This window comes from Drosophila biarmipes, chromosome 3R, assembly GCF_025231255.1.
Source record: "Drosophila biarmipes strain raj3 chromosome 3R, RU_DBia_V1.1, whole genome shotgun sequence".
NCBI lineage: Eukaryota > Metazoa > Arthropoda > Insecta > Diptera > Drosophilidae > Drosophila > Drosophila biarmipes.
In genome coordinates this window covers 16,256,346-16,270,692 of record NC_066616.1, presented here as the reverse complement: position 1 = coordinate 16,270,692, position 14,347 = coordinate 16,256,346, and the positions used below count along the sequence as shown (strand labels likewise).

Genomic DNA, 14,347 nt, shown 5'->3' with positions numbered 1-14,347 from the left:
ATAAGCTCGATCACAAGGTACTTCGCCTTGGTAAGCTGGTGGGCCTGGCATCCTTAAAGACGTAGTCCAATACTTCTTCGTTGCCCCATTCGATGCATTTATTCTCTTCCCCAAATCCGGGGGAGACATCCTCCATATTGACCGACTCCTCAGCCACGACAACATAGCCATTTAGCATAACTTCCTCGAAAGCATGCTTTTCAGCCAAACTAGTACAGAGTATATAGCCAGCATTAATGTTGTCAGGCTCAATATTGCAAGTACTACCCATTGGAGGGCTGTTTTCTTTCGGTTTAATAGCACGTACCATATCGGTGGCTTTAAATCTACAAGTTGCCCTGTGTGCATAAAAGGAGCGGGAAGTGTTTGTCAGAAAACCACAATAACATCCAAGGTCCAGACTATCTGGATCACAATCGTGTGAGGACCAATGTGGCAAAACTATCTTTTTTCGACAAACACTACATTGATTTTGAACCAAGGGAGGTAGCTTCCATTCATTGTTCTTAATTTGTACCGCCAACTCCATTAATGGTAGCAAACTGTTATCGTACTTGCTGGCCTGTGCGGGAGCCGGAGAAGTTGTAGTGGAGCTTGGGGTTTTGAAGTTTGTGCAGTATGGTGTGGAGGATCGTAAACAGGGTTCGTTAGTAAAAACCTCTTTATTTTGATCCGTAACATCATTAGGAGATGTTGAAGTGATGTTGGAGATAAAGCTGGATTCTGACGACGAGCTGAGGGTGGACGATGAACTGGACGACAATCTTCTTTCCTTCCTCTGTTCTTTTCTTTCATCTATTTTCAAAAGCGCTTTCTCAAATTGCAGCTCATTCTTTTTTTCTTTAAGAGCCAGCCTTTTCTTTTTATAGTCGATTATTCGTCGATTTAAATGATATCTCAAATAAGACTTCTAAAAAATAGGAAATATACATATAATTAATAATATTAAATAGTTCTGCGGATTTTTATATTTTGAAAGCATGTGCTCTTATACACAACTACAAACACACATACACACACCAGAAGTTACAGGAGTGACATTCCGCTCTTATCCACCTGCTTTTCATACCTTTTTCGACCGGACATCCATGTTGCCTTGATATATACAAATACTGGTTTCACAAATGTTTCAATTACTTCAAAAGAATAAAATAATAGAAGAGCGGAGAATCGTAATCTCTTTTAATATTGTGCCTGTCTTTCCAACACCTAGATTAAATGGAACTGCCAACTCCTTGAATTTATTCACAATATATTGAGTTCATTTCCAACACTTAACAGTAGTGGGCCTGCCAACTCCTTTTACTCATTACTCATTTAAGGATTTTTAAAAGGTACTTCCGAATAAGTGCCGCCAAAATCAAACTAACTTGGCAATAAAGCTGAACCGTTGCGGATTTAAAAGTCAACTAGTTAAAATGTTTAGTGTCATTTTATTTTATTTATTTTTTTTTGGTTTCAATTTTGTTTTGTTAATTGATTTTCTAACAACTCTATACAAAAATTGTTCTTTCTTAGCTTAGTGATTTACATAGTTTTGCTTATGGATACAATTTTGTAATGCTAGTTAGGTGCTAATATTACAACAAATAAATGCATGAATGCTGTTGGTTTAAAAATGGAATTGTTGAATGCAAAAGCTACGTCGAAACATCAGATGAAAAAAAAGGATAATAACAAAAATGGTTTATTCCGTGAGCCATCCATGAGCTGGCTCTGTAAATGCTTTCTTTTACTGGCCCGTAACTTTGTACTATTTACTTCTGAGGCTTGATCATGTTCATTAGTCGGGTACGCTCCTTTCAAGTCTTATTGGTTTTCGGATCTTGTCGTTTCATTTGGAATTCGGGTTTGGCTTACAGATAGTTTTACATACATTTTACTTACAGCTAGAACATAGTATACAAGTTTTTCTCTGCGTGTAAACTATTTACATTCCGAACCGCCTTACAAAATAACCGTATAATTAATTGACTGAACTTTCCGACAATAATTGTGGGTTTGCTGTGTCTTTTTTATATATATAGTACAGTACATACAAAAGTTCTATAAAAAATCCGCATTATAACTCGCATACGAATACTGGACCGGCAAGTATGTGTGATCAATTCCCTTTCAACTTTCTTAAATTTAAGCTGAAAATGTTCGCAAGAGCGAATTGTCACCAGTGGGTGTAATAATCAACAAAAGGTGGAAATATAAACCTACTGTTCACATTTCGTTGTCAAAATATAATCGTTGTGTTGCACATTAATATTATTCTACGACTACGCGTGGAATCGTTTGTCATAAATGCATTGTCAAGTTTCTTATCAATTGAGGATGAAATTTCATTTGTCAGTAGGAGATCAAATCAAAAGTTAAAATTCAAGTGTGGGAAAATACGTATTAACATGCTAATGCTTCGTCTGTGGAGCCTATTGAGTTTTTCTGCTCAAGCGTCATGCAAAGCGGACTCGAAGTATTGTCAAGTGGAGCAAAATTTCGGGTATTTGTGTAACATTATTGATAAAGATTTATTCGATAAGCGACTAAGGAAAAGAAAAGGTTCAAATTAAACAAAAACAGAGGGCACAGAGGGTCTCCTCTTCATTTTCAGTTGGCTCGTGCTCGAATCGAGATTTAAAATCAAACGGCAGCCAAACTGAACTACAGGTAAAGTGAGGGGGTATTAAATAACATTATTGGGTTCTGCACACGAAACCGAAAACTGATATTCGATATTGGATATTTGTTGATGGGGGGCTTAGGGATTAAGTTTAAGCGTAGCAAGGGTTTCTTATATACCAAAGACCTAGCACTAAGTGATTAATGTAATGCGTTTGGGGGCTGCGCGCCGCTCTAGATGATGCGGTTGACCAGCGGCATCTTCCGCCGGTTGTAGGTGGGCGGATGCTGCTGCGGCTGTGTGACCTGCTGCACCTTCACCTTCTGGCCGTACTGCTGCTCCAGCTCACCAGCCGGACCAATAGCATAGTTGATGTCCACGCGAGCCCGCTTCGATGCAGGCTGCTGCTGGTGGTAGCCATCGGTGGCATTCAAGTCGGCCGGATTTAACTCAATGATGTGCTGCCCCTGACCGTTGGCGAGGACTCGACGCACCGCCTCCTTGTCGTCCTCGATATCGATGGCGTCGTACAGATCGTCGACCTGAAGATTAAAAGAGCATCATAGTAATTGAACCATTGAAAAAATGATTATGCAAACTCACCTCTATGTCAAAGTCGCTGCTTTTCTGGCCAAGTAGTGCGTGATCGATGTGCAGGTGGTTATTCGACTGGTTGCCATTGGCATGGGACTGACGCTCGTCCTCAGCATCGAACTCGCTGAGTAAATGCTCATCATCGTCGTCTTCCTCCTCGGCCTCCTCATCCTCCTCCACCAGCATGGCATCCACCATGGTATCCTCGAATTCATGCTCCTCGAGATCCGAGGATTCCTCGATCTCCGACTGCGAATCCAGTTCCACATCGGAATCAGCCGATCCGTGTTTCATCTCTCCCCTTTCCAAGGACTCCAGGTGCTGAGGATACACCATGGCTCCACGAATGGCAGCCGGATCCTTGCGAGACCACTTTTGCACCTCTTCGTCCATCTTGTTAATGCGCTCGGGATTCATGGCCCAACGGCAGCCCTTTCGCTGGTTGCCATTCGTGGCTGGTCGCTCGATCTTCTCGAAGCATTTGTTGAGGGACAGATTGTGACGCACACTGTTCTTCCAGCCACTGGGGGCATTCTCGAAGTAGGGGAAATGCTGGCAGAGGAAACTGTAGATTTCCGAGACGGGCAGTGATCCTGCACGCGAATTCTTGAGGGCCAGAGCGATGAGGCAGGAGTACGAGTACGCTGGCTTTGGGAACGGACTGCCCACCGCCGGCAGCTTAACCTTTTGCTGGAGGGGCTTCACCAAACCGGCGCCACCTCCTGTGCTGTTGTTATTCGCTATGTTGACCAGGTTGCTGACATTTCCCAAGGGCGACGATGCCGACGAAGAGGACAGGGACGAGGGTGAGCCCAGGCTGTAGTTGCTCTGCATTTGGTGGTGCGGCGAATTGGCCGCCGAGGCAATACTCTTTGGTGTGGTGCTGACCTGCAGTCCTCGCTTATTCGAGTCCTCCCGCTTGATGCCCAAATTCGATCCGGCTCCTGGCGAGTTTCCTCCTGGTGACTTCACGGAAGAGGTTTGCTTCAACTTCTGGTAGGCAACGCTGTTGGCAAAGGTCAGACCGCCAATGCCGGGTGCCAGTTTAATTGTGTTGGTGGCTCCAACTCCTGCGCTCAGCAGATTGGATCCCTTGCCCTTGCCCAACTCTTCCACGGAGTTGGGCACCGGACTGGACTGGGCTTTGCGCAGCTCTGATCCCAAATCCTTGCGCACTGCATCCACAGCCGAGGAATTACGTCGTTGAAGCGCCGAATTTGTGGCCATTGTGGCGGGCGCTGTGGTGCCGGTTCCCGTAACCACTGAAATCTGCTTGGGGATGTGGGCCATAACCTGCTCCCGCCGCATGGACCCCGCACTGACCTTCATCTGGGCCGGCGAAAAGGTCAGATGCGACTTGTGCTGATCTCTCTCGGCCGTGGGAGACGTGGGCACGGCTCCTGCCCTTCCCTGAGTGCTTGTGACTGTCTTGTTTCTCTTGGGCGAGAACATTCCGGATCCGGAAGACGAGTTTATCAGCGGCATCACGGAAATGGGGTTCACACAGGCCCCCAGATCCGCGTAGTAATCGCTGTTGGACCAAAAGCTGGCCGACGAACCCATCCACTTGGCCGTGGGCGAGGCGTGAAGTGCGCTGCTGGTCAGGAAGTTCGCATTGGCATTGTAGGAAGCCGACTGACTGCTGTTCCCATTGCACTGGGTGTTGTTGATCGCGGATATGGCCTCCAGGGTCTGGTCCAGGGAGGCGGTGAGGTCGCTGCTGGAACTGCCCACCACATTGGCGATCTCTGCGCGAATGTCCACGTTCAGCATCTCCTGCATCGAGTCGGATACATAGAAGTCCAGCGAGGGTCCAGCCGCATCCTGCAAAACGAAAGAGATATACATTTTGGTTATTAATCAAAGCAAATCGTATTTTTTTAAACACTATTTAGTAGTGTTAGGGATAACATCATAAAGGATAGCAAATAAAATATTACATTTTGTGGAATTTGAGTTTAAATAAATAAAATTAAATTAAGCATAGCAAATTAAGAAAAAGCTTAGCAAATCAATTTTACCTAGGCATATGGCATAACAAAATATAGGGAAGTGAAAATATGCAGTAAAAGCGATAAGAACTACATACATATGTATATAAGAACTATGATCTGCCTTCCCCATTTAACCAAAAAAATAAGACCCAACGATGATATAACATTTCACTTCTTAGCAAACAAATATCCATTCTGCTACGCTTAGCACAAATCAAAACATCAACAACCCTAGAAACACGTACTGAACATTTTCCCGCGCTTTGATTTTCCAGAGAACACCTCGTAGGATAAAATTCCTATGCAAACCATCATCCTCAGGCACACACAGACCCACATACATGTATGATAATGATTAAATCTGTAACGCAAGTCGCTCGAATCTGGGTCCGAATCTGATATCCCCGTGCAGATACATGTGGCTATGTATAAGCCTGCCTTTGGGGATCGTATGGGTTTTCATTTTCTATATGAGGCACCAGCAACACAGCGAGAACAACAATAACAAACGAGGGACCACAGGAGCAAGGGATCCCAGTTGAAAACCAGTTTTTACGCGCCAAGGCAGGCAGGCTGGAAAAAGATAAATAAAAAACCACCGAGCAGACAGCAGAAGGATAGGAAAAGGGAAAAAGTCGGGGTTCGGATATTTTCAGACTTCCATACCGCACGCCCGACAACAAAACAACGAAAATAACCCATGTTGCAACAGAACAACAGAACCAGTGCAACAACAAAGTCGGCACATGTAAACAATTTTTTTCGTGGGTCGGTGCAGCATTTATATGTACGTTTAAGTAGATATTTATGTATATAAGAGTTTACAACCATTCAAAACATTGCGAGTACATACAGTAAAGGTCGCAAAAATATGAATATTATGAATATATTTGAGATAAACTTATTGCAAATGAAGGACTACAACATTTAAATATGGTTTTATTTTTAATAAATTTTCAATACACTTTAAGGTACATTTTATTTTGAGGTGCTGTTTAAATACACAAAAAAATTGAATATAGTAATAATATATTATTACCTTTTTTTTATATAATAGTACTATTTTTAAGGACCTTTACTATGGTACCTTATCCCCCCTTTTTAAATTTGCTTTGTAATATATTAGCCACTACTATTTTGTCCACCGCTGTATTTACACAACATAAACATAAACAAAAGTGGGAGGCAGAGGAAAAGGAGTCGAGGTCCATGTTCAGGCCGCCAGAAGGCCACACAGCAACAACAGCCAAGGAGGCGGTGGCCAAACCGGATATCAGAAAAATTGAAAGTTTTATGCAACACAATCGGGGATCGCGAATCGCGACCGACCTTATAAATGGGGCCTGGAGAGGCGAACAATTCCTTTTCCCCCCTCAAAAGTGACTCACTCTTAATTAGAATTACATCCAGAAAATGTTGCGGCAGCATGTTGCAGAAAAGGGGGAAACATACAGACATGCGATATACATACATACTGCAGAGGGAAAAAAGCGAACTAAAGCCGTACAAAAACAGTTGGTCTTTTTTCCCTCTTTTTTTTCTACGTGTGCGGCGAAGTTGAGAGAGAGAGAGAGAGAGAGAGAGAGAGAGAGCGAACAAGAGCCAGAAAGAGAGGGTAGGAAATTTACAAAAACATAGAACGCACATAACAGAGCTGCCACAGAGGCGAAGTTGCGACCTCTGTTGCGCGTACAGTAGGCAACAAAACATGCGGCGAGTTGCTGAGAACAGAAAACACAAGGCGGGCGCAGCAACAACAACAACAGCAGCAGCAGCAGAAACGAAGTAAGGCAAAAGCAAAAACATACAAAGTACTTTTGCTTTTTGCTGCTTTTGCCTGCAGACTTTGTGCTTCTCTTTTTGCAGCTCTGTTGGAAATTCGCAGTAAGATACGGATGCTTTACAGTTTTTGGGCGGCTGTTAAAAGTGGCGCCGCTGTTAGATAAGGAGCAACAGAGATGGGGACAGGCCGGGAGAAAGAGACGGCGAGAGGAGGGCGAGATCGAGAGAGGGAGTTCAATGTCAAGGTGTCCTTGAAGCGCAGCACAAAACACTGACCTGACCCCAAAAAAGGGGGCTGGGGTCATTTGGCGACCCCGAGCAGGACGACTTCTGTGCTTTTATTATGCGGCGACGCCGAAAAATCGATAGACCAGAGCATATACACACACCGGGATGATACAGAGCCCGCCGCACGAGAGTGATAAGTTGCATAATTTAGCAGGATACCATAAATTGGTGCAGGCGCATGTTCGGGCTCCTTTATCACAGTGGGGGGGGGGATGGCCAGCGGTTGGGGGCGGCCAGGGGGTTCCCCAAAAACTGAGCACCTTTTTCCGTGCACAACCCCTTCGCCACCAGTCCCAGGACCACTGCCATTCCCATTCCCATTCCCATGTGTCTGTGATGGCATCATCGGGATGTGAGGAATTCGAAAAGCGGCGATGAGCACTCGGTGGATCCCTGTTTTGTCAGTTCGAAATTTCAAGTGGCATCCAAGTGCTTCCGCCCATTTGCAGACCCCAATTTTTATCCATCATGCGATTGAAATACACGTGGGAAAATAGTTTTGGGTTAGGAATAAAAATGAGAAATACAATTATAAAAATATCTACCTTTTCCATAAGACTTTAAAAACTGAGTAGCTCATTATAGATTCCAAGAGGTGTTTGATATAAGATAGGATATGATCTCCAACTTTTATAACAAAGTCTAACTTTATTTAATTTTTGAGGCTAGATAATAGAAAACTAGGTTTTTTAACTTTGACATTTAAAAAATGTTGTTTTAAAAAGGTTAGGATGTTCCATCTTTTTACCTAAAGTTTGAGGGACCCCATCTTGTAATGGTTTACCGAATGGCACTGCACCATCCCTACTCCCCACCTTACATCCCCCTTCCCCCTGCAGATGGCTCGTCCTGGCCGAAACGAAATCGAATTACCTCGCGGCAGGTGTTTGGCTGATAAGCAGACAAGAGCCGAGCCCGAGTCAGTAATTGTTGCTTTCGAATGCAGCCACCATGCAACATGCAGCCCAGTCGATAAAAGGGAAACCCGGCCTCGGAGGAGTCGTCGGGGCAGGGAGCCAGAAGAAAGAAAACAGAAGACTGGGACAGCTGGCAATCTTCGGCAGCTGGCAGTGCTCTGCAGTTTCTCAATTTTTCAGTTTTCGGCCCTTCAATCGATTTGTATTGAGTGGCGATAAGAGTCAATGGGACAAAGTGTTTGTGACTTGGTTTAATGGATATTTGGACAAGGGGCGCAAGGGCCCAACAATGATATAAGCCAGACTGTGTAGATCCAGGACTGTTGTTCCCATTAAAGGAAGTGAATAAAAGAGGTTCAGTCAGCCAGCTATTATATTATGGCTTTTGTGAAGGAAATGCCTCTGCCGATTCGCATGAAAGATCTCATGCGAATGAAATTATCGAAATAACAGTCTATTAATACTTTGTAATACTTTTAAAAGCTTTTTATGGTTTGGTAAGGTAATATTTATCCCCTTTTAAAATTATAAATATTTAAAAACCCAAAAAAATAATTGCTTTTCTTGTTTCCAAGTATGCATTAGTGTTATAACAAACAAGACCTCGAATCAATATCAAATCAAATTCGTAGAATTTCCAACCCTTCGCCCTGTCTACCCCAATCACATGATGATTCACCAATTTCGTATAGATTTCATGCCGAATTATGCGATCTTTTTTGGCAGTTCGGGCAACCCTTTAACCTTTTGCCGCCGGTTAACCCCCATCCCCAAACCCATCCTTTTCCCTTCCGCCCTTCCGCCCTCACCCCCGCAGTCATTAACTGAGCATTATAACCGAAATAGAACGCAGATGATATGGTATTGCTCTGGCCCGTAGACCACTCCATTACGGGGAGTGATGGAATGATTGAGGTTTTCCCCAGCTCTCCTCCCTTCCCTACTTTTCCCTGCTCAGAACTCGGTTCCCTCCATCCTCCCCTCGCCAAATTCCTTCCCGAGGCGAGTGTGTGTGCGTTTCCCTGTCTGTGTGATAACCTTTTGGCCTGCCCTCCGTCGAGTTGCCAGTTTCCAGTCGAAACTGGAGGGGAATGGGAAGGAGGAAGCAGCAGGCCCGGGCAGCTGCAACTCGGGGGTTGATAAGTCCCTAGTTCTGCTGTGTGGCTGGCGGTACAGTAAGTGATCGATTGAGTGGATTACGCAACTGGAAAGCAAAGGGTTCACGTTACATTGCCTTGGAGGAATGCGGCATTGAATTTTTTTCAATTTACATTTTAGAATTTAAATAATTGTTCCCCGTTATATTGTAATAATCTTGCAGAACAACTACACCACTTTCCTTTCTTGAAATTCAAAATTTTAGAGCATCTATCTCCAAATTTCTCCATATGCAGAGCCCACTGTACTTTTCTATTCTACTTCCTGCCCTGTAAGTTGCAATTCCAGAATCGTAAACTGTTTGGAATTGCATTTGCGCCAGCGGAAAGCAGACTTCCTGGCTCTAATTAGTTTACTGCTCAGCTCAAGCCTCCGGTGCCGAGGAATTGCCACTTTTCGCACCTCTTCGCTTGGGCGGGCGACAACGAGGACAGTGTGCGGGCGAAGGGTTAATAAATCCCTGTATCTGAAGGCAAGAGCCCTAATAAATCAACCGGCTTTCGAACGCGGCGCTCAGAAAGCCCAGGAGAAGGCCTAGCCAGTCATGATATATGAGACCTGACTTTCTCCAACCCCCAGCCAGCCCTGCTCCACTTTTTCCTCTTTTTTCTACTTCTTTTGCCCCCCTAAAAAATTCTCGAAAAAATGTGCCGAAATAAAAATGCATTGAACAGGCGAGCAAAGTTCGCAGCAAGCACTTTTTGGCCCCGATGATGGGGGATTAAAGGAAAATGCAAAGGTTGTCAGTTAAAGTTCGACAAGGCCTACAGCCCCCGCCCCCTTTTCGGCCTCCTCCTGCTGGCGAAAAGTTGTTGCTGCTCAGTTGCAGCTGCTCAGTTGTGGGCCCTTTTAGGTTGTGCAACGAACCAAGGAGGGTATTTTCCTTTTCTCGGCAGGATTCGTCACTGGCAATTGTTCCTTGTCTTCGAATTTCCTGCATCTGCTTTGCTCGCTTTTGTTGCAGTTCTCCTTTCTTGCTGCTTCACATCTTTCTCCGCCTTTCACCTCGAAATCACTCTGCTGACACACAGCGAAGATGCACAAATAAAGGCATCCCTCGGAATCCCTCGCCCAGGTAGGGCCATCCATTTCCTCTCGGACCTTTCTCGAACAATCCTCGAGCGAGACATCCCTGAGGTCATGAGCATGAGCGCCCATTTGTAAATTACTTTATGGTGCAGTAAAAGTCGCCTGCCTGGATTCCCAAACGGAATCCGTATACAAATCCAAGTCCCAAGCCAAAGGTACATCCAAGATCTCGAGTCGTAAATCGCTTTTAAATCCCTCGGTTTAGCGGGAAGTAAGGCAGTTTCCCTCTGGTTATTTCATTCATTAGCTGCATGTGTTTCAAGAAATCGCCCATCTTCATTTGCCAAAAGTTTATTTTTAGCCTGGAAATCCGCTTTTGATCTTTGCCTTTGAGAAAGTTGGTTGCTGGTTAATGCTCATGTAGTTTTTTGGGCTAATTAGTCGGGTTGGCCAAGGAATCTTGGGGAATTAACAGAAAGATTATTACCGGGTTTTTGTTAAGTTGGGTTTCCTTTTATAGGAATGTATTAAGTATTATTTAAAATACATAAAACACGACTGATATTTAGAAATATTTAAAATTAAATTAAAAAAAAAAGTTTTTTGTTAAGACTTGAATGGAAGTTTAGGTTTAACGTTGTCTATAAGATTTATTATTACACCTTAAAAACACAAAGAAATATAGTAATTTAGTGTTAAAATATAGACATAAAAACACTTTTTTTTTTTTTAATTTTGTAAAATTAAAATCTAAAAAAAATAATAATTTGAGTATCTTAAGGATAATATTAAACGGTATATTCAGTTCCTATCCGTGTGTGGGTGGCAGACTGGGCGAAACTGTGCTGGTGTGCATGCTGTGTGTGTCTGTGTGCCGGGGCCGTGAGAAAATCTATGCGGCATACAGCTGGGCGCTCATGTTCGGCAGCAGAACGACCAGCACACAAGTGGCGCTCCTCCCACAGCCCCCCACCCTCTCCCTCTCTCTCCGTCTCCCTTTCACTTGCATTTCGGGGTAGGTTGCCACCACCCCTTGAAAACCGCCTGAAATCCCAATAAAAAGCGCGTTGAACTTTGAAGTTGTTCTTTGTTGGCTTTTTACTTTGATTTTGTTTCACTTCTTTCTTTCCGTAGTTTTCTTTTCTTTTTGCCATGTTGCTGCAACAAAGGTTGCCGAAACCAAGCGAAGGAAGAGAACGGTGCGAAAGAGACGGCAGTCGGGTGAGAAGAGCTTTTGATGTGGGAACTGACGACTGTTGCTTTTTTGTTTTCTTTTGTTTTGTTCCCACACTCACACACACACACGCGGAAACCCCAAGATAAAACTTTTTATTTTGTTTGCTTTGCCTTGTTCCCCTCCGCGCAAGTACACACACATGCACAACACTTGTAGATTGCGGCCGTGTGTGCGTGGAGTTCTGCATGTTGCACCTAACAGGCGCACATGTTTTCCAAGGAGCGTTCTGAGTTTCCCTTTAAAAATATGCGCAAACTGTGCTGGAGGTCAGTTCTGGCGACGAACTGTCAAGTATTTTGGTTAGCCTAGCTGAAACTCTGAGCTGCGGCCAACATCATCGCTTGCCACTTTGTTGCGGCCTGAAACAGAGTTAAACTCGGGGTAAAACAGTGAAGACCAAGAAGTTCGAGGTGAACGCTTGGCCTTCAAAAAGTTTAAAACGCAAAAGCCGAGGAAGAGGCCCCCAGACGAAAACCCAGCGAACCAGCGGAGAAACAGAGTAAACTGGGGCTACAGTGGCGGCCAAGGAACTAGGTAACGGATGCGCAAGACACGCTCTTTGTTTCATAGGAAAGTCCCCAGAAATCTACAGTGAACACTTTGATATAAGAAACTCTCTCGAGACATTAATCAACAATTATTTAAATAATATTTTTATCATATTAAATGAAATCACGAAATCCACAGTTGGGATACTAACTCAATTTAAATAAAACTATCTTTCTTTAAAACATGTTCAAGATCTTTATAGTGTAGTAGTACATAAGAGCCACTGCGAAGAATATGGACATTTTTAGGATAAAAAACATATCAAAATGTATTGCATCATGAAAATCAAGAAAAACAAGAAATATTTTCTTAATTTGAATAAAGGCAATTAGTTGAATTCAAATGATGATGTTTTGATAAAGTAAGCAAATTCCTGACCTCATTTAAGATATTTTTTTGTTATCACGTGAAAACTGTAGTTTTCATTTCTCAGATTCTGTATAAATCCTAGTAAAAGTTAGGGAATTTCCGCACCTACTGCTCATATTATTCACTATTGTTTCAGCCCTTGCTGTGTGTGACAAAAAATAAATAAGCCAAATAATTGCGAGCGTCTGCGACTACAAGACAAAGACCCTTGTGCCGCCTGAACTGGGTAAACTAATTCAAGCCTGTTTGTATTAGTGGTACAATACTGGCAGCCCCTCCGATTAAAAAGTGAATTAAAGTCCACTAGCACGACTAACAGGCGCTTAACAGAGGTGAGTTGCCCAGGGGCTAGCCAAGTTAGTAACCCCACTGCAGAGCGGCAGACGAGGAAGTGCCCTCGCTGTGAGGAACAACATCAAGACCATTGTTATCGCGCTGGCTGTTCCGGCTGCAGATGTAGTTAATCATCGGGCCATTGGGCGGAGGGCAAGAAGGCAGACGGCAAATGGCAATTTTCAAAGCTTAACGATCAAAAGTAAACACACACACTGGCAGCGGCGGGCGTGTAAATAAGCCGCGGCGAATTGGCAATTCAAAATTGCACGTTAAACGCGGCGAGGGCGAGCCGGGCGACTCAACAACAAAGCTTTGGAGCGAGCGAGGCGGGGAATGGGCGGCCGCAGGGGCGAGTGAGATGGCGAGTGGAACCAAAGTTTCGCCGTCGAACTGTTCTTCCCAGTGGCGCAGTGGTGGGTTTTGCCTTCAGGTGGCTCTGGGTGTGGGAACGGCTGGGGGTGTGGGGAACGTGGAGACCGAACGTTAAATTCAAAAAGTGCGCCTGTCTGGGTGCGCACATGCGAGTGTGTGCGACGGGCCGGCCGGCGAAATGTGTGCAAAAAATTACTAATTTCTTACCGCGTATTTGCTGAAGAAACCCTCGTGTATGCCGCTCGAATAGTCCTCCAGTTCGAACATGTTGACGGTTCCGCGACTCCGCTCTGAGCCTGCACTTTGTTTTGATCGACGATTTGCCTTGATTTCGCCGCGGTTTCGGCCTGCTCTTCCTCCCGTAATCCGTATTCCAGGGACCGTTCAACGGTTCTTTCCGCGCGCACAGTAAAACCAGGAGGAAACACCGTTGTTCCCGCGAATTCCAATCTGCACCACTCGAATCTATTTGCCCTTAAAGGACCCTCCGTTCATGGCGCCGAATTACCGCACTTTCGAGCTATCAGCCCGTCGATTCACTCGAATTCGTATTCGTATTCGGAGTCGCGCAGAGCAGCAGAAGCAACGTACCGGCTCGCTCGAAATGTGAGAGAAAAATAATTTTTTTCTCTGTTGCTCTGTTGCTGTGGTTAAAAGAGAGGTGAAGTGAGGTGAAAAACCCTTAAGCAAACGTAAGGAAACGTAGTCGAACGTAACCCAACGTAATGTCTGTGAGGATAGAGCGGTGGAGAGAAAGGTATGGCCGCATGCGCGTTTTTGAAAAACACCGAAAAACATTTTTGTACCGCCAACGTAAGCAAGCATAGGTGTAAAGCGTGCCGAATGTAAAAAAAAGGGAGAAAATGTATTTATTTAGTAGGTCGTATAACACATTTTCGTCAAAAAATTGTTTTGTTTGATATCAGAAGTTTTTGTTTTATATTTAAACAAATCATGTTGGAAAGGGGTACACAATTGAAAATACCTTTCTAATAACATGTAGCTTTGGTAGTTGCTCCGTAGGATGCTCCTTACTGGTAAGTGTGGCCACATTTGTTGATTAAAAACTAAAACGGCTATTTTACTATTTCAGGGAGTATAAACCTTAACATTT

The 14,347-nt window shown here is 44.1% G+C and overlaps 2 protein-coding genes across 2 annotated transcripts; both read right to left on the bottom strand.

Moving 5' to 3' along the window:
• Positions 1-10: 10 nt before the first annotated feature.
• On the bottom strand, positions 11-1,104 carry LOC127011502 (uncharacterized). The gene is made up of 4 exons (XM_050888394.1): positions 1,070-1,104; positions 466-910; positions 308-338; positions 11-209 (listed from the first exon to the last, which is right to left on the bottom strand). Exons 1-4 carry the CDS (start codon positions 1,088-1,090, stop codon positions 11-13), a joined length of 696 nt encoding a protein of 231 aa, XP_050744351.1. The 5' UTR covers positions 1,091-1,104.
• Positions 1,105-1,413: 309 nt separating this feature from the next.
• Positions 1,414-13,895, bottom strand: LOC108031839 (uncharacterized). The gene is made up of 3 exons (XM_017105589.3): positions 13,441-13,895; positions 3,212-5,026; positions 1,414-3,150 (listed from the first exon to the last, which is right to left on the bottom strand). The coding sequence occupies exons 1-3, from the start codon at positions 13,498-13,500 to the stop codon at positions 2,842-2,844; spliced, it is 2,184 nt and encodes a 727-aa protein (XP_016961078.1). The 5' UTR covers positions 13,501-13,895; the 3' UTR covers positions 1,414-2,841.
• Positions 13,896-14,347: the final 452 nt, after the last annotated feature.